Below are 24,882 nucleotides of genomic sequence, written 5' to 3'. Positions count from 1 at the left end.
GGGGATCTTCAACTCCTCCCCTATATTCTCTTTGGTGTAACTGAGACAAAGTTTCTTCCTGCAAGCATAGCCCACTCGATCCGCGCTCATGGACGCAAGCTGCTCGCGCTATATAATAATATTTGACCACGTCGTCTGCTAAACTTAGGAATTGAACAATTAAACTTTTTGAGTTAATGTCTGGACTCTGGTTACCTTTGCATTTTCTTTGTGGTCCCATGGTTTTATTTTTAAACTAGTCATTTGCCCTGTATCATTATTGTGTAAGAGACAGCCTGGCAGCCCCGTATTTGTTTACCCTGCCCATAGCCCACTCGATCACGCGTAACACTACGCAAGATGCAGAGCAGCGTCCGTGAGCATGGATCGAGTGGGCTATGCCCTGCCTGGCCAAGTCAGCTGACTTAGGTGAAATATTCACTACTTCTATGCGACTTATTTCTAGACATTCTTGAACGAATCATCTTGTGAAAATTTTATAAGACAGGCTTCAGGCGCTGGGTTTTTTCCGAGCCAAATTTGCTTTTTAAATTTAAAAAAATTAATTTCAACCTTTTTTCCTCTCTTCAGAAATTTAATAATGATAGTGTGTTACATATTTATCCAAAATTTATATTAATTAATTAACACACTGTAATTTGTAATTTCGCGCTTGGAAGAGCCTGAATTAAAAATATTGATTTGGAGACAGGGATTAGTGATAGTGTGATTGAATTGAATCTATCATTTATTTTACCAGCAAAAAACATATCTTCGTAGCGGTAACCCTTGTCTAGAAACCAGGGAATGAACTCTTCTGCGTAGTTTGAATTAATCTACTTTACACATCAAAAATGTATCTAATTTAAACAAAAAGGTTTATTCTAAATAGCGGTTATAAATAGTACTTAAAAACGCAACTGTTACCTAATAAAAATGATTGCAAGAGCCGGGATAAAAAACATTGGTTGGTTTGTTGACAGGGTTTAGTGATCGTGTGTTTAATTATTCAAATTTATTACCATTAATTTAAACCAATAAAATGATCTACATAGTGGTTATCGGTGGCACCAAATATAATCTGCACAGTTATCGTTGGAAAAATGGCCATTGTTTACTGTTTTGAGGTTATGTTAGAATAAGCACTAAATAATTAAAATTTAAATTGTTAACCTTATTGTATGATTTGGTGACAGGGTTTAGTGATAGTGTGATTGAATCTATCATTTATTTTACCAGTAAAAAAGGTATGTTCGTAGCGGTAACTGTTGGCTGGTGGCAACAGTCAAAAACCAGGGAACGAACCCTTGTGCGTCTTTTGCATTAATCTACTTTAAACAACAAAAATTGATTTAATTTAAACAAATTACCTAATTAGCGGCTATCGTGGGCCGATGGCACCAGGTGAAACACCTTAAAACGTACGCTACACGGCCAATTGGTCTCTAGTCTCTACATACAATCAGCTGTATTTAAATTTTGACCGAGGCTTAGTGAAATCAGTCAATTTAAAAATTATCGGCTAAATCCTAAATTAAATTCTTTTGTATTAAATTATAATAAGGTTTAACTTACGAAATTAAAATAAAATGAGGACGAATTAACCCCTTCTTTTATGTGAAAAGTTAAAAAATTCGCCTTAAGCTCGGCATAGCCACACGCGTTGTCTAAACAAAAATCTTCGCTCAGTCGCTCTATTAGCGGTAAAACAGCGTAAGTCCAACAGTACGTTTCTCTATGATTTTAGCTAGGATTAAACCACGTAAGTCCAACAGAATAAAAGGTCGTAAGTTTAAGTATGTGCTTAAAATACAAAAAGTAATACTTAATATTAATTGTTTTCAATAAAACTTCGAAAGGCACCAGAAAAATGTTCAACCTTTCATTTAAAACCATTTTCAGACCTATCGAATAAATAGTCTTCAAAAAATGCTCGAGTCAATTTGGCCATCACAGCAAACATTTCCCATGTTATTCCTATGGGAAAATTTCCCTTTTTTTGCCAAAATGTCTTAATTTTTTTATGGAAATGAAAGCAACCGCTCTCTCAGAATAAAAAGTAAGAATTCTTTAAATCCAAGTTGACTGCGTAATCATGTTTAAAATAATGATTTTACATAATTTAAATTAAAACAGTTTATAATAGACGGTATCTTATTCCTCACTTAACGTAGTACAATAAGCTACCAGTTTATCGTGGCATTTAATTATATTCCGTTCAAAATCCTATTAATTAAAAGTTTGTTGCACATAATTGAGAAATGAATATATCACAAATTGAAATTTATTTATAATCAACAGAAAAATCTTATATAACCAATTACATTAGGATTCTACCTGATTGAGAGTCTTTATTAAAATAACATTAGTATATTTTGTACCAATTTTAAGTATAAAACTTGAGGCGCTATCTAGTGATAATTTTGCGAATTACAATTTTAGGTCATTGGACCACAAATATTATTTTTTGAGGAACATGGTTCCCCGCTTCAGTTATCACGTAAGACTACTCTATGATAATAATGAAGGAAATTAAAGTTTTTCTATCTCTTTTGGTCGTGAAAGGGCTCGCTACAACGGCGACGCAAGGACATTTACCTCCCTCGAAATATTTCCTCTTCTGATTGCTTTTCTTTAGGGATTTATAACAGTGACACGTAAACCCATTATATCCACGAAATATAGGTAAAAACGGGCGAATACAAGTTTCATTGACATTACTTCAAAATGTCGTTGAACTATTTCAAGTTAACTTTTCCTTTTATTTATCAACACCAGAAGTGAGATGAGACTAGAAGTGAAGGGCTCTAGCATTGGTAGTAGATCCTGGCACTAGTGAACAAATTCGAGGATTTTATGCCGCTTCCATCGCTCCTACACTACAGAGAAAAAAATTGGTCGAGTTCCAAAAACATTTACTACCCCCTTCCCTCAACCTAAAGCGGCGGAACACGGCGCGGCTCCTTGAATCTAGTTCGGCCGTCTACCACCACGAGCGTCTCACGTTTTGGAGGGAAAATTCAGAAACCACTACTAGAGGGCCAACCGTTGGTGTGTTAGCAAGAATATTCACTTTCGCCAAGTAAAGAATTTCGTTATCTCAATACTTCTAGTCTCATCTCACTTCTGGTAACACTAAAGTAATACATGCATCTTGGTTTCCATTTCAATATCAGACAATGGATGGGCCCGGGTGTCATTAAAGAAAGACTCTTTTGTATTTTAGATTACTGATAGGACGATGCACCTAATACAACGGACACTAGATTAAAATGCTCAATTTATTATATTAGTTTAGCGTTGTTTTGAATTTTAAAAGTTTTCGTCATTTTAAAATATCACTGAATATTTTCAAGTTCCTTTGTGAATACATTAATATTGGTTAGGAGTTTGATAATTTTGAAATTCCGCTCCACAACAATTGATAGAGTTATATCACGCGATTTGTGATTGTGGTCGGTCGTGAGGAAGAACACGATTTCATATATTAGACTAATAGATAAACTCGTTGCGTCTGATACATGTAGCTTTAGTGTAATATTTTTTAAAAAAAATTAACAGGATCAATTAAGCTTCGAAATATTTTTCATAAATTTTGCTCGTGTTTAAAGTATTTAAAACACTCAAAGCTTTATCAATTTAAAGGGGTTAAAATCATTATATTATGTCAACACGTAACCTTATATATTTCAAAGGAGAAAATAAATATGTGCTGGTAATTCAAATGTTGCAAAAGAAGGCCTATCGCAGTTGAATGACATTGAACACGGAAAAAATTAGATACCCTCGCAGACGAGAAAGACGAAAACTTTGATATTTCTCAAGCTTTAGTTTACCCTTTTCAAAATAGATGGCTCCACTATATTTGTCAATATATGTACAAATTAACCACTGCCTTCTCTAATACTAGGCCTTGAAATGTACAAGAGAAGCATTTTTTACGTGACATTTTGAATTTGCGCTTAGTAACCGTTAGATGGCTCTTTTCTGTGGCGAATTTTCGCGATGACGAAAGTAAATTGGTACTGCACAGTCTCACATGACGTCACGTCTTTCGCTTATGGCGAACCAGGAAGGGAAATAAAGATTTTTTTAAACTGGACTAAATAACCTGGTCCATGACCATTGACCAGGGCACATCGTCTGCTAAACTAGAGAAGTGGATAATTAACATATTGGAGATAATGTCTGTGTCCGAATTCAGCTGCCAAAGAAATCTCCTCCTACCTCTCCTAAGCTCGCTCATTGGGCAATCCAGATCAAACTTATGGCATTTCATTGGCAGTGGCAGTTTTTGGGAAAAACCTAAGGGCTGTGATGGGTTGAAATTTCCATGCAGACGCCATTGACACGTGTCAAAACATACACCAAATTTAAACTAGTATTTTTCGAACTCGGAAACCGTTCAGCATCATGAACCGGTTTAATGACCGGTTTTTTGCTTTCTTTTTCGAGACGAACTTGGCAGATTACACTTCGTCGTTACTAACAATTTCCCATAGTTTTGAATTTGCCGCCAGTGTAAAACCTCAGAAAAGCGACATCTAACGGCATTTGTGAAATCCTATCTGCCACCCCCCCTTTTATTCGTATTTCATGGCCTAGTATTAGAGAAGGCAGTGAATTAACATTAAGAGAAACTCAGGACTCAATTTTTTTTCTTTTTTAATCTAGAGAGGGTATATATATAAAATAATGAATATAATATTTTATCTATAATATCGAAGAAGATACAAGCAATTAAGTTTTGTTAATTTACACTACGCTTTAGGCTTTCCCGCGGAGTACTGGGAACTACCTCTAATAAGCGAGTTCGTCAGGTGTTAATAGTGGTCCAATAGGAGCAGTCCCAAGTGCTTCGTGGGAAAGCCTAACGTGTAGTGTAAATTACTTGCCATAATGAAAACTTGATTGCTTGCATCTTCTTAAATATTGTAGATAGAAACATGGTTCCAATTGATATATTTATTACTTTATAAGCTCTTTTGATAAAAAAGCAAAATATTTGCCTGACGTATCCCTTTAAATACTTTTGTATGTTTAATATACACCATTGATTTTCACAGCACATTTTGCAGAATGGTTGGTCTTTCAAGAGTTAAACAGTCAAAATTAATTCAGACTTATTTTAAAACTTATTAATCCAAATAATAGTGAAATTTATTATAGAAAGTAAACGTTTTACGCATAACTCTTTTAAAACACTATGATTTAATAAAGAAGAACATAAAATTCAAATCTTATGAACCGTATGTTAGCAATATTGTTTAATTCTTTGGAAAAATTCGATTCACAAATCACAAAGAAACTCACTTTATTGATATAACAGTATTTTTTTATTGTCGCATGTACTTTACAAGAGAATTTTATTTGTTACAGGAAGTTTTAAGCAAAAAAATCTACTTCCGTTGGGTACTCGCGGACACCCATGGACGTCTTTCATTGAAATTAAGCACCGTAACTTATTACTTCCGAAGCCTTTTAGTAAATGAATGAGAAACTTATTGTAAATTTTCTTTATTCACACATTTAATAAAACCATAAGTTTCGCTTGGAGATTATTAATCAGATTAATTCTCTATAGATTTTAACATTTGAGTATTTAATGCAAAGACAGCGTTTAAGACGAATCATTTTGACACCGGATGTGATCATAAGCAGAACAGTTTTTTTTTAATGGGAAAAATGCCCAGAGTTCTAAATACAAATTTTAGCTAAATCATTACACGATTTATGCATGGCATTTTGGATTACACTTTTCTCGTACACCTGTGGACTAACATTGCTTTAATTAATACAAAGTAGGTATATTTTTTTACTTTCAATATAATTTAAACAATTTCGAGCACTCTTAGTATCGATTTAAATTGAAAATTATGATTGACGAACCATTATTAAGTAATTTCTACGTAAAAATACATTTTTTAACAATTTTTAGACTGATAGTGAGTTGTGTAACATATCACAGCATTGACAAGTCTTTGAAAAGAAAAAAATCAATATACTTTTAAAGCAGTGACTTTTGAATGACAATTTCTACAATTCACGCAACTGCTAAATATTAAAAACCCAAAAAAGTAGAAAACCCCAATAAAACGCAGAAAACCCCAATAAAACCCAAAAATCCAGAAAACTCCAATAAAACCCAAAAATCCAGAAAACTCCAATAAAACCCAAAAATCCAGAAAACTCCAATAAAACCCAAAAGCCCAGAAAACTCCAATAAAATCCAAAAACGCAGAAAACCCCAATAAAACCCAAAAACGCAGAAAACCCCAATAAAACCCAAAAACGCTGAAAACCCCAATAAAACCCAAAAACGCAGAAAACCCCTATAAATCCCAAAAACGCTGAAAACCCTAAAAACGCTGAAAATCCCAATAAATCCCAAAAACGCTGAAAATCCCAATAAAACCCGTTAGGCTTGGTTTTTTCGAACCCTGGCTAGCAGCCAATGGAAAACGCGGTTATAACATAATCATTTTAACCACATATTATTTACAGGTATGAAGTTCATAAATATTCTCCTTGCAACCACATGCCTTTTAATTGTACTGGAAGATGTGTTAGGCATGCGTAGTAAGCATTTGTACAACCTCGCAGCATTGGCCTTGTTATTCAAAGCTAGTAAGCCAAGTGGTGGTCACGGCGGAGGGTTTTTCGGATTTGGTCGTAAGAGTTACGGACATAAGCATCCGCATTACATTCCTATACCAGTCCATGTACCAGTACCTGTATATCATGGGTAAGCCTCGTCCTGATGTTATGTGTCTGTCTTCTCTCAAGTATGTATGATACATTTCATTGGCATCGAAGTGAATTTTTTTTAATTTTACATAATAGTGGTGGATATAAGAAGTCACCGTCTGTCAAGGTTATTCATGTTCATCATCACAAACGGAAGCACAAAAAGAAGTGGCATAGTTCATATGATTATGACGATTGGTGAAGACATGTATCTCTATAAAAAATGTAAATATGTAAATTTAATTTCATTAATATTAAATTGTAATTAAAAAAATGTTAAATAAATTTAGATTTTACTGTGAAATGCCTAGTAAATTGAAAACCATATAAATTTTAGCATCTTGTTCGAGATATAAAAATTTTGAGATTTAGAGTGAGATTTTAGGATTTTGAATGAGACTTTAAGATTATTCAAGGAGATCTTAAAGTTTTCAGGAAGATTTAGAGATTTTTAAACGAGATTTCGGGATTTAGAGGGAGATTTAGTAACTTTGCAAGAAATTTTCTGATTTTGTATTACAATTATGAGGTTCGATGTGTATTTCTATTTGAAATTATGATTTTTTTAGGCCGAGATTTTTGGATTTTCTGTCAAAATTTCGAGATTTCTAGATTTTAAGGTAGGATTTCGGGATTTCTAGATTTTAAGTTAGGATTTCGGGATTTCTAGATTTTAAGGTAGGATTTCGGGATTTCTAGATTTTAAGGTAGGATTTCGGGATTTCTAGATTTTAAGGTAGGATTTCGAGATTTCCAGATTTTAAGGTAGGATTTCAGGATTTTTAGATTTTATGGTTGAGATTTCGGGATTTATAGATTTTAAGGTAGAATTTCGAGATTTCTAGATTTTAAGGTAGGATTTCGGGATTTTTAGATTTTAAGGTAGGATTTCGGGATTTTTAGATTTTATGGTTGAGATTTCGGGATTTCTAGATTTTATGGTTGAGATTTCTGGATTTTTAGATTTTGAGGAGAGATTTTGCGATTTCGAGCTTTCAAAGAGATATTTTAAAGAGATTTGTAAAGAAATGTACGGGATTTTGACAATTGTCCGAAACCTCGCAAATTGGTTTCGGAAACTATGCTTTACGTAAATTGAATGTAAAAAAATTACCTCTTTTTTAAGTAGTCCTGCTCTTACTATCATAGTAAAAACCAAAACAAACAAATATTGCATGCTGGTGTAAGTTTAAAAATATAATTTATTTTAATCTGAAAGGAAAATTTTAAATAATTTTATGAATAAGATTGTTTACTATTTACACAAAAACATTTTATTATGAAACTTGTTTATGAAATAAATTTAAAGAATTAAATTTTTCATACTAAATGGTCTAGCGCCGATTCCTTTCAAAAGAATTCATTATTTGAGTGTAAATTCGAACGAGAAGTAAGGATACTGTTTTGTATGAAAAAAGAAGTCCATTTAAATTACAGGATATCCACTAGGAAATTATTTGGTCAAAGTATTGACAATCTAACAGTATAAAAACCGACACTTCAAGTAGAACATTATTCATATGTTGTAAACGTGTTTCCCAGTCAAGACAGTGATATGAAATCAAATCAGATATGTGCGTGCGTTGTAGTAATGTTACTGGTGTTTCCTTCGACAATTACAGGTGGTCATCACTTGTATAAGTTAGCGGCATTAGCGCTTGCGCTGAAGTATGGTCACGGTGGAGGATATGGCCATGGTGGAGGACACGGATATGGTGGACACCATTACGTACCAATCCCAATATACGGGTAATGTACTACATTTCTTTGAATAGTGCCAAAGCTTATGTTAAAACTGAAATTAATACAATGTTGTCAAATGGTATTGTTACCAAGTACACACCTGTATATGTTGGGAACACTGATTTGTGATGAAGCCCAGATGACTGCTTTTAAATGTTAAAACTGAAATTGACACAATGTTGTTAAATGGTGTTGTTAAAAAGTACAAACCTGTATATGTTGTTAACACTGATTTGTGACGAAGCCCAGATGACTGTATAGTCGGATGCCTTTGACAGGGGTTTCTGTCTTTACTGAACATTCCGAATTGATATTTTAGCACTGTCAATCAAATTTATTTAACTTGATTAACCCTCAGTTGACGGTGAACTTTACTTGGACGTAAAAACTGATTCTGTTTATTTGCCATAGGTCGGAGAAATTGAATTTGCACCATGTCTATAAATTCTTAATTCACCATTGCACTCTTTGGTTATTGTAATACAAGAAGAGCATTAAGGAAACAATCAATGTTGGTGTTGACTGTTGTCTTTGTGCAACTGTGTATATTGACTTTACATGTATAGACTCTTGGTCTGTGCTAAGACTATGTGCACCCAACATCAACTTTTTGAGTCTTACAAACTTATCTGAGGTCTTATCCTTGATCTGATTCAAAATCTCACTACTGGATAGATCACTTCATTTTTGATCAGTAGTAACGACGTTGCTATTGTGATATTTATGATATGTTTGTTTTTACAGAGGTGGAGGCGGAAGTCACAAGAAATCACAATCTGTGAAAATCATCCATGTTCACAAAGGAGGACACGGAGGTGGAGGAGGCGGACACCATGGTGGTGGCGGATGGGAAGGTGGTTGGGACGAAGGTTGGCATGGAGGATGGTAGATCTTTGTGGGTTGCGCGTCAAGGGTATATAATCTCTAAAAGGACTCAAATACTTAAGAATGAAATGAATTTTTAACGCTATTTAATCAAGGGTTATTATTATAAGTTTGTGTATTTTTGTATCGTTGTATTCAGTACTCATGTAATTAATAATTTGTTATTCCTTTTTAAACAATGGCGTTTAGTGAGTCTCAAGTGTATTATATCATACTTTAGTACCTCAGTAAGTGCATGATGATTAATTGAATAACTATTCTATATGTTGTAAAATAAATCATTGATTCACGTATCATGTAATGACCAAATATGTATAAATATCATTGAGTTTGTATGATGCAAGTAATTATTAAAATGTTTTAGATAAAGACGAGTATAAAATCATTCTATCCATGGTGAAATACTTTCAACTATAGAGCAAGGAAGAAATTGGTTATCGTGTGTGGAGTATCAAAATAAACGTATAATTAGCAACCTCAACTAACAATCATAAATATTCGGGAACACTGCATATAACAGTACCAACTGAATATTAATTAAGGCTTTCAATGTTGTTGATACTATTTGGCAAACCATTAAATTGGGTGACGTCATACCTGTGTCGTTTCCTTTAAATTTACTCAAGGATATTTAAACCGTTAATTTTCAAATAGATACATCTAAAATCATAGGACATATATATCAAAAACTTTATAAAAAAAATTTATCTTTGAGCTTTTGAAGTATGCGTTGCATGTATGTTGCCAAGGTGCATGCGCTATACTTAATTTGGCTTTGGCAATTTTTTATATCTTTGCACGTGCCCAGCATTGGTGTTACTTTAATTTTAATAAGATATTCACCTCGTCCACGTGATCAAAGTTTTTGTTGCTAGAGAAAATTTGACTGAATTATTTATGAAGGTAATAGGTAACATGGTAGCATTTTCTCTTTCGTCTCAACTGAATTCTTGTTGCTAAGCCATTTAATATTTATAGTTAAAACAACCATATATTAATAAAACGCGACGGCCCTATTATTTCTGAAGTCAACTGACACTCCAGGTATATAGGAGTTAATTTATTCATATATTTATTATATTATTCATGGTAGTACGTTCATCAAACAAGCGTGTTTTGTCGTCCGTCTGCAAGTGTATCCAAAAGAAATTATTCCCGATGAACAGGGTTCGTTGAAGGAATTATGAAGGTATATCAGGTGGGAAATACACTTATTATGAGTATAAAATTGCTGTATTGCCAACTGACAAATAATCGGAATGATAGCTGCCAGATCTATGACACCCCATTGAAAGCAAGTAATAAGAATGATGGATTTGATTTTTACTAATAGTACAAAAAAAAAATTTGGACTAACCCTTAAAGGGTCCTCGGCAAGGATAAGGGTAATCAAGGTTTTAGTTTGTGGTTAACCAGAGAAGGAAATGAGGTTTACTTGGGAAGTGATGGAAGGGGTGTCGGGGTCAAGTCAACTCCGGTGGACACAGAGCAGTCGGCACCTACAGAAGCTTGGCTTACAGTAGTGCGCCACACTCTCAACAGTATGGCCACATTGTACTCAAAATAATTGTTAGTCTGATTAATTCCACGGTTTATATTTTGGGTTGGTGGGAAACTTGAGGTTTTTGTAGAATGAAGGTTCTCAAATGCTATGTTCACACTTGCACGGGAACCGGTTGAAAACTCGTCTGCCGAACCAGTTTTGAAACACTCTTTAATGGTAGTTCGGACGGGGACGCGGAATATTTCCCTCTTGGCCTTTCTCTCTCCTAATAAAAAAAAAAGGTAGTTCGGAGCGATTTCAACTGCCTCGGTTCACACTCTAAGACGATTCTGTTAGTGCTGTCTGCTTATCATTTCGTTGGTGTTGTCTGCTAAGGCCGGAGAAAATACACTTAATACTAGTCTCATCCGAGGCGAAATATCCCTGAAAACTACAAACTAGCTTCCAAAGCCGCTTTAAGTTGGTTCGCAAAGCAACTTCAAGAAACCGCGTTTGTAATTAGCTTCTCGAGCACTGCCTTCTCTAATACTAGGCCATGAAATACGAATAAAAGGGGGGTGGCAGATAGGATTTCACAAATGCCGTTAGATGTCGCTTTTCTGAGGTTTTACACTGGCGGCAAATTCAAAACTATGGGAAATTGTTAGTAACGACGAAGTGTAATCTGCCAAGTTCGTCTCGAAAAAGAAAGCAAAAAACCGGTCATTAAACCGGTTCATGATGCTGAACGGTTTCCGAGTTCGAAAAATACTAGTTTAAATTTGGTGTATGTTTTGACACGTGTCAATGGCGTCTGCATGGAAATTTCAACCCATCACAGCCCTTAGGTTTTTCCCAAAAACTGCCACTGCCAATGAAATGCCATAAGTTTGATCTGGATTGCCCAATGAGCGAGCTTAGGAGAGGTAGGAGGAGATTTCTTTGGCAGCTGAATTCGGACACAGACATTATCTCCAATATGTTAATTATCCACTTCTCTAGTTTAGCAGACGATGTGCCCTGGTCAATGGTCATGGACCAGGTTATTTAGTCCAGTTTAAAAAAATCTTTATTTCCCTTCCTGGTTCGCCATAAGCGAAAGACGTGACGTCATGTGAGACTGTGCAGTACCAATTTACTTTCGTCATCGCGAAAATTCGCCACAGAAAAGAGCCATCTAACGGTTACTAAGCGCAAATTCAAAATGTCACGTAAAAAATGCTTCTCTTGTACATTTCAAGGCCTAGTATTAGAGAAGGCAGTGTCTCGAGTATCAGTTTTGTTCACACCTAATTTTGGAAGCGATTTGAGTCGCTTCGAACCGGTTTCCCATGTAAGTGTGAACGTGGCTAATTGTGACATGCGTTTGCGATGAAAATGTTCCACAAGCTCCCTTTTTTAGTACAGATGAGATTGAAAATATTTCCCCTTTTAAAGGCAAAAGGTCCTGAGACTAGTGAGGGGATAATTTTTTAAACAGTACTGACGTCACCATAACTATATCGTATCAAAATTCGAATTTAAAAAACTATTTAGTAGCCTCTGCCTGGATCTATTTTTTACCATCACCCTTGCTCTCTCACTGGCTCTGAAAAATGACGATACCTCTTATAGCTAATTTAACAATTTTTTATTTTCGGTGGACAAAAAAAGAAAATTCCGCATAAGCGCGCTGCGGTAGCAGCGAGCGATAAAAAAATCATCGCCAACGCCGAGCTGGGAGAATCTTCTGCTGTGAACTTCGGTAGGGATTATAAACGTCTGCTACAAAGAATAAATAACGTTCTTGTTTACTGAATTATTAAATAGCGTCCATTTACCTATCTTCCGTTGTTTCGTGTTTATTAGATCGGGTACATTGCGTGTGGAACTAATTTTGACTCGGCCGTTATTATATTATAAGGCATGAAGTCGTACGGTTCGAGTTTTCTGAGGTGAGTAAACTCTTTTACCAGTATCGGTTTTTCCAAAGCTTTAAAGAAATATTTTGATGATAAAGCTATGAACTCTAGGCCTAATAGTTTTTATTTTGGAAACATAGTTAAAAAAGCTTAGGCTCTACATGGTGAGAAACTTGGGAACAAACCCTTCAGAGTAGAGATTGCGAGATTTCTAACCACTTGATAAAGGAGTTTTCCGTCGCGTTGTTACCTTTCCATCAAAGTTTGCTGAGGTTAACGGTAATAATTAGTATAGGGATCTGTCGGTTAGCTGTGACATAAGGGCTAGCCAATTACACGTCTACGCATTATAAAGGAAGCCACATGTAAATAAGCGACGGGCTTTTCGTGGAAAAGCTTAGATTATTATTTGTATCAATTGAGAATTGTGGTAAGGCGGAGTTGGTAAGTCTTGTTATTTCAAATAATTTTAGAAAATTTGGTAATTCCGTCTTAAGAAGCAAAGGTGCTCAAACACCGAACTCAATTTAACTCCCGACATTTGAAAAGGGCCGTCTATTTAAACAACGACCATAGGGTTAACAATAATTATATTTAACAAAAGCCGACTAGGCCTAAGTTCCACCATCGTTGCCATAGCAATCAAATATTAACAGACTTCAAACTGACCTAAAATTTTCCAAAAAAAAAGTGCAGTAGATTTATCTCAATACAATCATTAGGTATGTTACTGGTTTTTATTCGTAAAAAAGTTTTATATTTAAACTTAAAGTGATTCAAATTAGAATCGTGTGGGTCAAAGGCAGGAGAATAATTGCCGCTAACCCCCGAACAACAAATTTTAATTAAAACACGGTTAAAAATAATGGTATCGCGGAATGAAAAGTTACCACGGATAAGGAACAAATACCCGCTTTATGTATTATCACTATCATACCATCGATAATTTTCAAGTAATTAAAAACTGTCCATGCATTTTATAAAGAAGATACCTCAAACGGTAATCAAAGTAATATAAAAAATTTGGTGTTATTTATTTGGGAAATTTTCTATTAACGACTTAAATTAATTGCTGAGTATGCTTTTAATGCCTTTAATACGTCCGTGAGAGCCTCATAAGAACTGTATGTTTGAGGACTTGTTCAGTCCAAGTCCTCAGTTCCAGTGTTGGTTATCTAAAGCTATGTTCACACTTGCACCGGAGTAGGTTAAGGACTGATTTGCCCAACTTGTTTTTAAGCGCTCTTCATTTCCAGTTCGAAGCGACTAAAACAACCTCGGTTCACATTTTAACACGTTAACTGTCAGTGCTGTCTGATAAGGGCAGTGAAAATACCCTGAAATCTATAAAGTAGCCTCCAAGCCCGGTTGGAGTTAGTTCGCATAGCAACTTCAAAAAACCGCATTTGTAGTTAGCTTCTCGAGTACTATTATTATTATTGAAAGGCATATTGTGCACTTCTCGAGTACTATGTCCACACGTATCTTTAGGATCGTTTTCAAGCGTTTCGCATCAGTTTCCTATGCGAGTGTGAACATGGATTAATATCATTCAGAACTTTTTAATTTACTTATATTAAAATAAGACAATTCTGCATCATAATAGGTAGTTTTTATGAAATTTAATTGATTAAAATTGTTATACAAAATAAATAAGTTTAAAAATATATGTATTTGTACATGTTGAGCATAAAAATATGTGATCAGGGCTATAAGGAAGGTAATTGAACAAATTACCATCCGTGATGACCGTGGCCATGGCCATGTCCATGTCCGTGGTGGTGATGATGGTGATGTTCTCCACCACCATGCCCTCCATGTCCATGGATTATGATTTTAACATCTTGCTCTTGCTTTTTGTATCCACCGCCACCACCCCCTCCTCTTTATAAGATAAAAAATAATCCATATTTAATTTAACCAAATCCTGACTGAGATTGACTTAAGTATAAAGTAAATTACCCTATGATAATTGGATAATGATGTCCATGGCCGCCTTTTCCTCCTCCAAAACCTCCTCCTTGAGCTCGTAGAACCAGGGCCAGGGCTGCCAATTTTTCAAGTTTACCGGCCTTACTCATCCTCAAACTTGAGGCGACTAGAACCACGGCAATGATTGTCAGATTTGCTATAGAATGTCTGTACCTCATCTTGTCTGCAAATGGATTTGAAAAAGAAGTTCAATTATATGTTGAATGTTACTGCAAATTTGTTGTTGGTACTGTGCAGTTATGAATCCATAAAATCGTATCTCGTGCTCTCATAGAACCGCTTTTTAACGCCGTAGATGACACTAATCCTTAATCACTTGCGGTAACTCGCTTAAAATGTTTCAAAATTGACCCTAATACTGCTTGTTTCAATTATTTTTCATTTAAATTAAATTGGAAATTATCCTTATATTTCCAAAAAGCTGTTTAACACAATTTAAACCTAAAATCTGATACAAAGTTTTCAAATAGATGTTCAGTAATATTACTTGGTTATTGGAGATAATAGCCGCTGCCTCACTGCAAACTCTGCATTTTCATCTTTTCAAATTTCAGAAAATTACATTAACTTGCTCTGCACGTTAAAACTTTCATAAAAACCAAATTAAATCTATTGTTTAGTATTTGAAGTTACGTGCAGTATTTAAGACCGTTTTCTAGACGAGTACTTGGTCAAATCTGATCTGTTCGTCGACACATGCGATTCTACCTAACCAGAATTAAGTGCTCCGAATCATCCAACATATTAACCATAATTTTAATCGTTAAGATTAGATTTAAGCTAAAGTCACTTACCAGTTTGCGGTCAAAACACCCCTTTAGTCCTAAGACACTTGACTCTTTGACAGTTCCTATTTAAGTGGTTCTGCCTTTATATAGTCAAGAGCTTTTTATCTAAAATCCAAACTTAAATGAACTGTATAAGTCGACTCTTTGACAGTGGACATCAGGAAACTCCCCTTTCTAGTTATTTACCTAAAACAGAATCATGATTCTTAACTCTTCCTCTATTTTTTGTTTACGCCTTGCTCATCTACCGTGTATTTAACTATTTTGCATATGAAGCTAGGTCTTTTGTTACACACTCACGCGACAAACATTCCTTATAGACATAAACCTTTTAAGAGCTAAAAATATTCGGTGATACCATAAGCTGATAATCAACCATTAAGTTTTTATGTCTGAATGGAATCTATGGAGGACTAATCATTCACCCAACAGCTTCTAATACGTGTGTTATTAGGTTAGCGGTTGAAAAAAATCAACAATAAAAAAGAAAGGTCCTAAAAAAATTCCATTTAAGAGTTTCTGGCCACCCTATACTAATTAAAATAACATACTGCGACTTGATAGTTTTTGAAACTTGGAAAAGGTACACCTTGAATATTTATGCTGTTTATTTGAAAGTATTCCGAAACGTAACTTCGCTGCAGTTTTTAAGTTATTCGATGTGCAGGATCACCAAAAACCTTATGTTTTTACTATGGAAAGTTGGGCAAAAACATTTTTCCTTTAACATTAAGGGAGGGTGTGGGTTTTTATCTCCGGACCTCTAAATCATACTTACCTCTTAAGCCGCTCGTGACTTAGGGGCGCCACTAGGAAAATAAATGTCTCTTGTATTTTTGCGTCCGATCTCTTCTATGCGCTGACGTAAAGCAAGGGAACAGGAGACGTTCCACAAAAGATGAAATGATGTATGCTTAAAGTGAATTATTAGCTTATGGGTATACTAGGAATAAATAGATAAATAACACTTTTTAATGACTTTCCCTAATCGTTTAAGGCATAGGTATCCTCTCTAGTCACAATTCATCCAACGGAAACCTTATGCATTATTTTTAGACAGGAAAATTGAAACATTTGAGTTTAAAAAAACGGGAAAATTTAGCTTAGCTCTACTAGGGTATTTTTGTCATGTTTAAATAAAAGTCGTACAGAAAATACTAAAGCTAATTTACCCGGCTTTTCCCCGGAGTTTAATGGGAGTGTGAACCGGGAAGATTCTCGTGCCTGTATTCATTAAACAGTAATTAATTAATCTTTGGGCTTATGCTTATGAAATTTGGGTATGATAATGTTTTAAAGAAACTAACATGTTTACAGCTTTATTTAATTTAATAGGGTTTAGTCATAAAGCTAAAGTGTTAGGGGTTTCGAATAGGACGTATTTAACAAGGTCAATGGCTAGGGGTTCGTGGGCCCAACCTTGCGCAACTGAAAAAAAAATTAAAACCGCCACCTAGTGTTAAGGATATGAATCATGCAATTTGGTCAGAAAGCCAGATTGATTCAAAGTATTAGCTGAAGCATCTTGAAATATCTACTAATTTATTATTAATAATAATAGTTTTTAAGTGTATATATATATTTTTTAAATGAAAGTTTAAAATTATGGGTTATCAGTAGAGAAACATTTAAATAAAATATATTTTTATTGACTTTTTTGAAGCATTCGTGGTTACAGAACACGCTTTATAATTCAAGATTGGGGTAGTACAATTTGTCTAAAGTCCCTAGGTTCTATATTATAATAAAAAACACTCGTAATAAATATAAATAAGTTAATAAAACCATGAGGACCGAAGATCTTAAATAGCTAGACATCTTGCCTTAAAATCTGAAACATAAGTATTGAAACTAACAATATTTACACTAATAAAAATCATGATACCATGCACTGTTAGATTAGCCTTTCTTCAGCTATATTTGGCACTAAAGGCTATAGAAGTATATTAAGAATATATATATTAGTAACGTCTTTAAACAATAGCATTTGCACGAATTTACCAATATAGTTATGGCAGGGATAGATTTTATTTTAGAAGTAGGAATGGAGAACGGTTAGTATTTACTTCAGTCCGACTCATAGCCCAGTAAAGAGCCCCTCCCTCCAACACGTAACGAAAAGTTCAAATTATCATATTTGCTCACTTAAACTACGTTTTGATGACGTTTCTGATGGGGACGGCGAAAAATATGTAGTTCCCTTTTACCTCTGTCGCTATGACCCGCCTCTTCTTTCATTCCTCTCCGTCCCTTGGAAGGGGGTCCGGGACTTTGACGCGCGCCCTGAATACTCTGTTCTCCATTCCTACTTCTAAAATTATATCTATCCCCGATTATGGTAAAATTAACTGTTTTGACAGAAACGTTACATATTTAGGGAAATGAGTGCCTAATTTTAGAATAGTGTTATTATCTAAAACTGAACTATTTTGGCTTTCAAAAGACGCCCCACAAATTATTGGGGAAGTAATATCGGTGGTTTCTCGTAAAAATAAACTGCACTATTGAGGGTGTACGTGTTTAACATGATGGTAATGCCTCTTCTTTTTCTTCTTCATCTCTTTCATCTCCTTCTTTTTCTTAGGCATATCGAGGTGTTTCATATGGTGTATCATATGTTCCATAGCCGCAGCCATTTCATGATGGTGGTGTCCCATGTGCTCGTGCATACCAAAGTCGTAATGGCCTATGGTTCCTCCATCTTCGAATGTTATTTTTAAATCATCATGCATTTCGTGGTGGTGTGGCATATGGTGGTGCATCATTTCTTGCATATGATGATGGTGCATCATTTCCTCCATGTGTTTATGAGCAGGTTCTTTGACCACCTTTACGTGGTGATGGTGTTTGGGCTTGTGGTGAACTTCCTTATGATGTTTATGCCTGAGTAAAATGTAAATGTAATTTATGAAATGGTAGGTTGTAGTGGCGGAGTTATGAAAAATGGTTTGAAAAATTGGGCCCCTTCATTGGGTAGGTTTTAAACCGCTATTGCTCGACAAATAATATACGGGGTATTTCTGATTTGTCTGTCATATAGTAAAGGGTGGGTTTCTTAGGTCAAACTGAGCGTAATGTAGTTTAGAACATGAGGTCCACAACGTTTAGTTACGGAGGCATTGGCTCCCAAACATTGGGCCCTAAAACAAGAAAATAGTACATATATGTGGACTTTACTAACGTACGCATGCTTTTGTTCATTTAATAGTACACTTCTGTAAGTTCTGCTTGATAAAGGTTCTAATCGTTTTTAGATTGAAGACTATTGTAGGCTGACATGTCTTACTCCACATGTGTGACTATTACCTCGTTTTAGGGGCCAACGTCTCCGTAACTGAACGTTGTAGACTAAATGTTCTTTACACTTTCCACTCAGTCTGACCCAATGAACACTTCCTAGCCTCACATTAAGTAAATTTAAAAATATTTTCCCACACCTTTTAGCCTGATTAAGACTCTAGTTTACATTATTTTTAGAAACATATGATTGGTTAATCTTGATCTCTAAACATAAAGTTGTTACTTTAATTTGAAGCTACTAAAGCCAACTCTAATAGAAGATCCATGTTTACTAACGTGCCCAATAGAAAATACGCTGTTATAATCGATTGTGAAAATACAATTCAGCATGTATAGCAGGCAGAGATACTATTTTTGTGATGTTGCCATCTTACCCATGATGATGATGATGCTCATGATGGTGTTTATGGTGTCCATGGTGGTGTCCTCCTTGTTGTCCACCTCCAAGAGCTCTTAAAATAAGCGCTAGAGCTGCAAGTTTTTCAAGATGAGCGGCAAATATTGGTTCAGCAATTAGCGAGAAGAGGAGTATTACGCTGAACGAGATGGAACATATTTTGTGTCCTCGCATGTTCGACTAGTATGCTATGTAAAAAAAACCAAAAAACATATTTGAATGCAAACAAACCGTGACTAACTAAGTCAATATTTAAAAACCCATATTGTAATACGTTATTCACGCCTATTACAATACCCAAATTCAAACCAGGATCTCTAAGCAGACTCTTGGGACAAAACGTTTTACTCTTATTGAATTGTTCTCACGAAAATTTCCCATTGAGTAGTGGGTGCTGTTTAATAAGAACTTTAGTAGCAATATTTCCTATGTAATGTAAAAATTCTGCATTGAAAAACCAACACCAGTGTCAAAGCTGATTTCAGACTATTGACTTTATAGCAGTAGACTAACAGAAAAATTTTGGTTTTTACTGAAAAGCCAAGTTTTAAAAATTGCGACGGCGGTTGCTGGCTTTACTATGGGAATAATTGAGGTTAGATTATAGTGGTTTTGTGCTGACCAGCGATCCTTCGAAAAATTAATTGGTTTTAATAACCACTGGGAATATTGTGGTTTTAACTAATTATTAATAATAATAATAATCTAAGCTTTTGTCTATCAAGGGATATCCACACTAAGCCTGTGGCTTGTTTACAGGTGGGTCCCTTTACAATGCATAGAGGGGTGGTGGCTAGCCCCTATGCCACAACTAACCTACAGCGCCCTATACTAACTATTACCGTTAACCTCTGCAAGTTTTGATGGAAAGGAGAAACCGGGTTAGACCGCGGAGGAAAACTCCTTTTAACAAGCGGGGAGAGAACTTGCATAGCACAATAATAATAAATAATATTAAATTTTCCAATTGTTTTTCTTGCTGTGTCGATTTTAAAAGTTGATAATTCAACAACATCTAAAGACAGTACAGCCGAAATCAACAATCACAACATCCGATATTTTTAGCACCGTTTGCCACTTTAAAATTAACTCTGTTTATTTATATTTAATTTAAAAAAAATCATTATTTTAATAATTCCAAATTATTTCGTAGAATAATATTGCGTTATCCAAACCCATAAATGAAAATCACTTACTCTGAAATCGGTAGACCTGCACAAATGAAGCAATGAAAGTAAAATGAATCCTCAAACAAAACCGCATTCTCTTTTATACCACCTATAATAAAAACGGCAAAGTTGAGCATTTTTTCATGGTACCGACATTGAACAAATAAACTACATCTACATTGGTTCATACGGTACAATTTGTCCGATTAAAGTTCTATTTAAAATTCATTAACTTCAAATTATTACAAAATTAGAGGAAAAAATTATTGAGATTTCACGTAGTTTAGCTAACAAACCATCCTTTTACGTCCTTCGCATCATTGCCTACGACTATGGTCGATGCCTTCTACGATTACGATTGGGGCAATTTAGAATGGGGGGGGGGGCAACTTTGAACGATGTACAAGGTGTTCCAAAAAGCGTTTTAAGACAAAATTCTAGGTTCAATTTTGAATGGAAAATGTTCTTTGAACTTTTGCCGTAACAGACACCATTTACAAGCTATGATTGGAGTGTTTTAGGGATGACACCTGAAATTTATGAAAGAAACTGAAAGAAAATGTTTATTTATTTTAAGAGTAATCCATCAAAACACTCCATTCTAGGGCTTTGGGCATACCAAGTTAATTGACATCGAGTAGTATCGAAAAGCTCAACTGCATTGATAACTTGGTTGCAATTTCCCTTGGGCCAAGATGTCAAAGAATTAACATTTTCCACTCAAAATTGCTAATTGAATAAAACCCACAGTACTTCGGTCATACCATCCTTTTTGGAATACCCTGTATCTTGAACGTATTTGGATTTTTTTGGGAAAGTGATTCAAAATTACACGTTAGTATGTTCGAAGTTGCCTCGTCAGTTCTGTAAAAATTACTGTTCTAATTGAAAGTGATTCTAGCAATTCGCTCCGTTACAAATACATCGTATTTATTTATAGATGACATTAAATGGCATTTTCTAGTTTGTTTTAATGAGGAAATCTTCGACCATGAATAAATTTTTCGTAATATAAAATTTGCATTCTATGATTCTTAACGACGTTTTTAATAATATCTGGCTTAAAGTTTACACTGTTTATTCAAACCTTGGATGGTCGGTCATAAGCTGTAACTTTTTTCTTCGATGTAATTTTATTAATTTAACCATGATGATTAAAATAAGAAGTTCAGACTGATTATTCGGATTTTAAATAATGATTTACTATTATCAAACGGTAAATATTAGGGTTTTGATATTGAAGTGATTGGTGGTTCTTGAAAGGAAAATAATTTTAGGGGATCAAAAGGTACGCGACGGTCCGACTTGACTAGTTAGTTCATCTTTTTGTCACAAACCAGTGTCCAAATATAACAAAGAATGAATGGCTCAAAATGCACAGTTTATTAGTCAAATCACGCCACGAAAACTAATTATAATGCTGTTGAGTTATACGATTGTATTTGAGCAAATTTAACAATTTTTTTTTCATTATAGGCTTGATCAAATTAGATTGGACAAACTCAAAAATCAGACCATTTTACGAAATTGATCGAGGTCTTAAACCAATTGCGACAAATTCTAATGCCCTATTGACCCCGAAATGTTCATAATTGTTGATCGGAAGGAAAACTAAAATATAATTTCTATCAAAACCGGTTCTTTGCAAGAACGTGTAACGCAATATTATCAACAAAAGAACAAAAGTGAGATACGCCAAGTTGATTTTGTTTCTCAAACAAGAGTTTTAAAAATTAAACAGATAATAGGATTTAATTTCAACGTGTCGAAACATGAACAGTACATATGTACGGATGAGCGTGCAAAATTACGGCCCTCATTTGTTCCTTGAGCAAAAATTGCCAGTTCAATTTTCAGGTTATCATAAAGACATGTATGAAGCCATTATCAATCTCATACGAAACATGTAAGTGATATATAATATCTATTTTGGAATATTAATTTAAATTTTAACTATGTGTTAAGGGGGATTAAGGTGGAGATATTCAGATCAAGTAAATTCGATCCTTTCCCGAATCACGATTTGAACAATCCAGAAAAAATTCTAAAATATCTTCTACTAAATGTAATGAATTAACTTTACTGAACTTAAGTTCAGCTACTTGATGGATTTATTAAGTTAGCAAAATAATTATAGAGAACAGACATTGGATTACCATATATTGCCTTAGTCAATTCTGGACTACCTAGTGTTCTCGACTGGGATGGATTATTTATGTTTGAAGACGTTAATATCATTTCCGGAGGTGTTATCAGAGCTCAATACGGATATTTTTACCTTCTTGGCATATTTGAAAACAATGTGAGGAATAATTACAATTTTAAAATTTAAATTACCCTGTTATAATTTCCACTTTCATATTTTAGGTTTGGATTGCAATTGGCATATACATTTTAATAATGTATATTATCCTTCGTTTAAGTATGAATATCTTGAAGCGAATCAGTTATCGCTACGATAAAATAATTACCAACAAGTGGACGGATCCATTTTTTACTGTTTTTGATTCCCTTTGTGTTAAATATCCAAGTGCGTACTTTTTAACTTGGAATTGTTTTCAAATACTCAAAATTTTTAATATTTATATCAGATTTTGAGAAGGTTACCATATCTCGCCGTATAATTTGGTTCATTTGTCTATTCACTTCTACATTAATCTACATGTTCATTTGTTGCAACTTTTTCTCGAAACTTTCTTCTGCTAAAAGACCATCATACATAAATAATATACACGACCTTCTTGAAAGACCAAGTATGAGATTTATGGTGAAAGAAGGATTTATTCCGAATTTCTTGCAGGCAAGTAATTGAATTGATTAATGCTTCTTAAAAATAATGTGTTTCGTCTTGCCTTGGTTTTCGTTACGAGTTTTAAATGGCTTCTAGCTTTGTTGTTTAAAACAACAATCTTTCTTTACTTCTGCCATGAATAATAGCAGAAGTGAGATGAGACTAGAAGTGAAGGGCTCTAGCATTGATAGTAGATCCTGGCACTAGTGAAGATATTTGAGGATTTTATGCCGCTTCCCACGGGCTAAAACTAGAGAGAAAAAATTGGTAGAGTTCCAAAAACATTTCCTACCCCCTTCCCCTCAACCTAAAGCCGCAGAAAACGGACGCGGGTGCTGGAATCTAGTTCGGCCGTCTACCGCCACGAGCGTCTCACGTTTTGGAGGGAAAGTTCAGAAACCGCTACCAGAGGGCCAACCGTTCGTGTGTTATCAAGAATATTCACTTTCGCCGAGTGAAGAATTTGGTTAGCTCAGTACTTCTGGTCTCATCTCACTTCTGATAATAGGTAAATGTATGATATGCTTAGTTGTGGCTTGATCACCTTGTTTTAATGTACCCGAAACGCAACGTGTAGTCGAGTCGCGACGTCTTCATAAGCGTCACAGAGGATGCGTCTGGCACATTTCCATATTTATTCGAACATCTATTGGTTGTGCCACTATTGAAACTCAGTGAGTGCGTATGATAAGGACGATTGGAGAGACCAAATTGTCCATCAGCCCCCTTCATAAAGAGTCCCGAGCTATGGCTCGATATCAATATTCCGTAGATGCACAATCGGTGCAACACAGAAAAAAAATTGAAATTTGTTTACCACCAGTTTTTTAACGGATCACTTGACGTCTGGCTCCTCGGCTGTGCGCCGAAGTAGGTGCGCGTGAGAGAGATATCGGGCTGTGACGTTATAGTTACTTTCCCCTAATTCCCTCTTTGACTCTCCTTCTTATAAGTGCTCGTTGATATACTCAACTAAAGTTTATAACTGAATTTTAAAATAGACAAATTTTTATTCAATGAAGACTTCTCCAATTCAAGTTGAAAGGGCACTTTATGAACAAGCTGAGCGAACAAGAGGCATTTACACCGGGAAACGACCGATTTGGGACTATTATGAATCTCTATGGGCAGGAAAATCAGCGACGATTTATAGAAAAAGATACCTTTTCAAAGTGATTCAAACCCATTACCCTTGTCAGAGTAACTCTTTGTCGTATTTTCACGTTTCAAATGATAAAATTACGGCGGTGTTATACAGCATACCGAGCAGGAAAACCATGAATCCTTTCATTAAAAAAGTGTTCTACGAAAGGTAAGTATGTTTATAATCTACGGGATTTTTTTTTTCATGTTTCTTGACTAGTTAATAATCTTCCCAGGGTATCATGGTACGTTGAATCTGGTTTATTTTATTACACGTACGAGAAGGGATCAGAAAAAGGAGTGCAATGCTCACGGGATACGAAAGACTTTAACAATGCTCCGAAGCTTAGAATGCGATTTAGCAGCATGGTTTTGCCACTCATTGTACTCATAGTTGGATATCTCTTGGCAACCATTGTTCTTATTTATAACTTGTGCTCTGGTATGCCATAGAAAATCTTTAAGTGTTTCGTTGGAATTTGTTAAAAGCGTCCTTTTAACGACAAAAACCTTTTAAGAGAAAAGGCTCTATAGTGCACTACAAATATAACAATCTTAAAAATA

General features: G+C 34.9%; 2 protein-coding genes and 2 long non-coding RNA genes across 13 annotated transcripts; 2 read left to right on the top strand and 2 right to left on the bottom strand.

Moving 5' to 3' along the window:
• Nucleotides 1–553: 553 nt before the first annotated feature.
• On the bottom strand, nt 554–1,986 carry LOC149616211 (uncharacterized). 10 transcript variants are annotated; one of them, XR_016375736.1, is made up of 6 exons: nt 1,805–1,985; nt 1,555–1,726; nt 1,216–1,445; nt 907–1,124; nt 737–839; nt 554–662 (listed from the first exon to the last, which is right to left on the bottom strand). It is a non-coding gene; the product is annotated as an uncharacterized LOC149616211 (long non-coding RNA). The 10 variants fall into 10 exon arrangements; XR_016375739.1 differs by having other exon boundaries at nt 737–863; nt 1,555–1,986; XR_016375741.1 differs by having other exon boundaries at nt 737–815; nt 1,555–1,986.
• A 10,217-nt stretch (nt 1,987–12,203) lies between these two features.
• Nucleotides 12,204–24,773, top strand: LOC149616208 (uncharacterized). The gene is made up of 10 exons (XM_089857409.1): nt 12,204–12,581; nt 12,686–12,771; nt 21,861–22,069; nt 22,126–22,290; nt 22,350–22,449; nt 22,522–22,686; nt 22,752–22,914; nt 22,976–23,184; nt 24,198–24,487; nt 24,555–24,773. Exons 4-10 carry the CDS (start codon nt 22,157–22,159, stop codon nt 24,769–24,771), a joined length of 1,278 nt encoding a protein of 425 aa, XP_089713535.1. The 5' UTR covers nt 12,204–12,581; nt 12,686–12,771; nt 21,861–22,069; nt 22,126–22,156; the 3' UTR covers nt 24,772–24,773.
• Nucleotides 18,020–19,434, bottom strand: LOC149616210 (uncharacterized). Its single transcript, XM_089856167.1, has 2 exons — nt 19,193–19,434; nt 18,020–18,401 (listed from the first exon to the last, which is right to left on the bottom strand). The coding sequence occupies exons 1-2, from the start codon at nt 19,387–19,389 to the stop codon at nt 18,020–18,022; spliced, it is 579 nt and encodes a 192-aa protein (XP_089712293.1). The 5' UTR covers nt 19,390–19,434.
• On the top strand, nt 21,074–21,401 carry LOC149616209 (uncharacterized). The gene is made up of 2 exons (XR_016375721.1): nt 21,074–21,218; nt 21,325–21,401. It is a non-coding gene; the product is annotated as an uncharacterized LOC149616209 (long non-coding RNA).
• Nucleotides 24,774–24,882: the final 109 nt, after the last annotated feature.

The sequence above is a fragment of the Phalangium opilio genome, unplaced genomic scaffold (assembly GCF_054372755.1).
Source record: "Phalangium opilio isolate 3A_F unplaced genomic scaffold, DU_Popi_V2 ptg000217l_1, whole genome shotgun sequence".
NCBI lineage: Eukaryota > Metazoa > Arthropoda > Arachnida > Opiliones > Phalangiidae > Phalangium > Phalangium opilio.
Note: the sequence above shows the minus strand (reverse complement) of the source record. Positions and strands in the feature narration are given on the sequence as shown.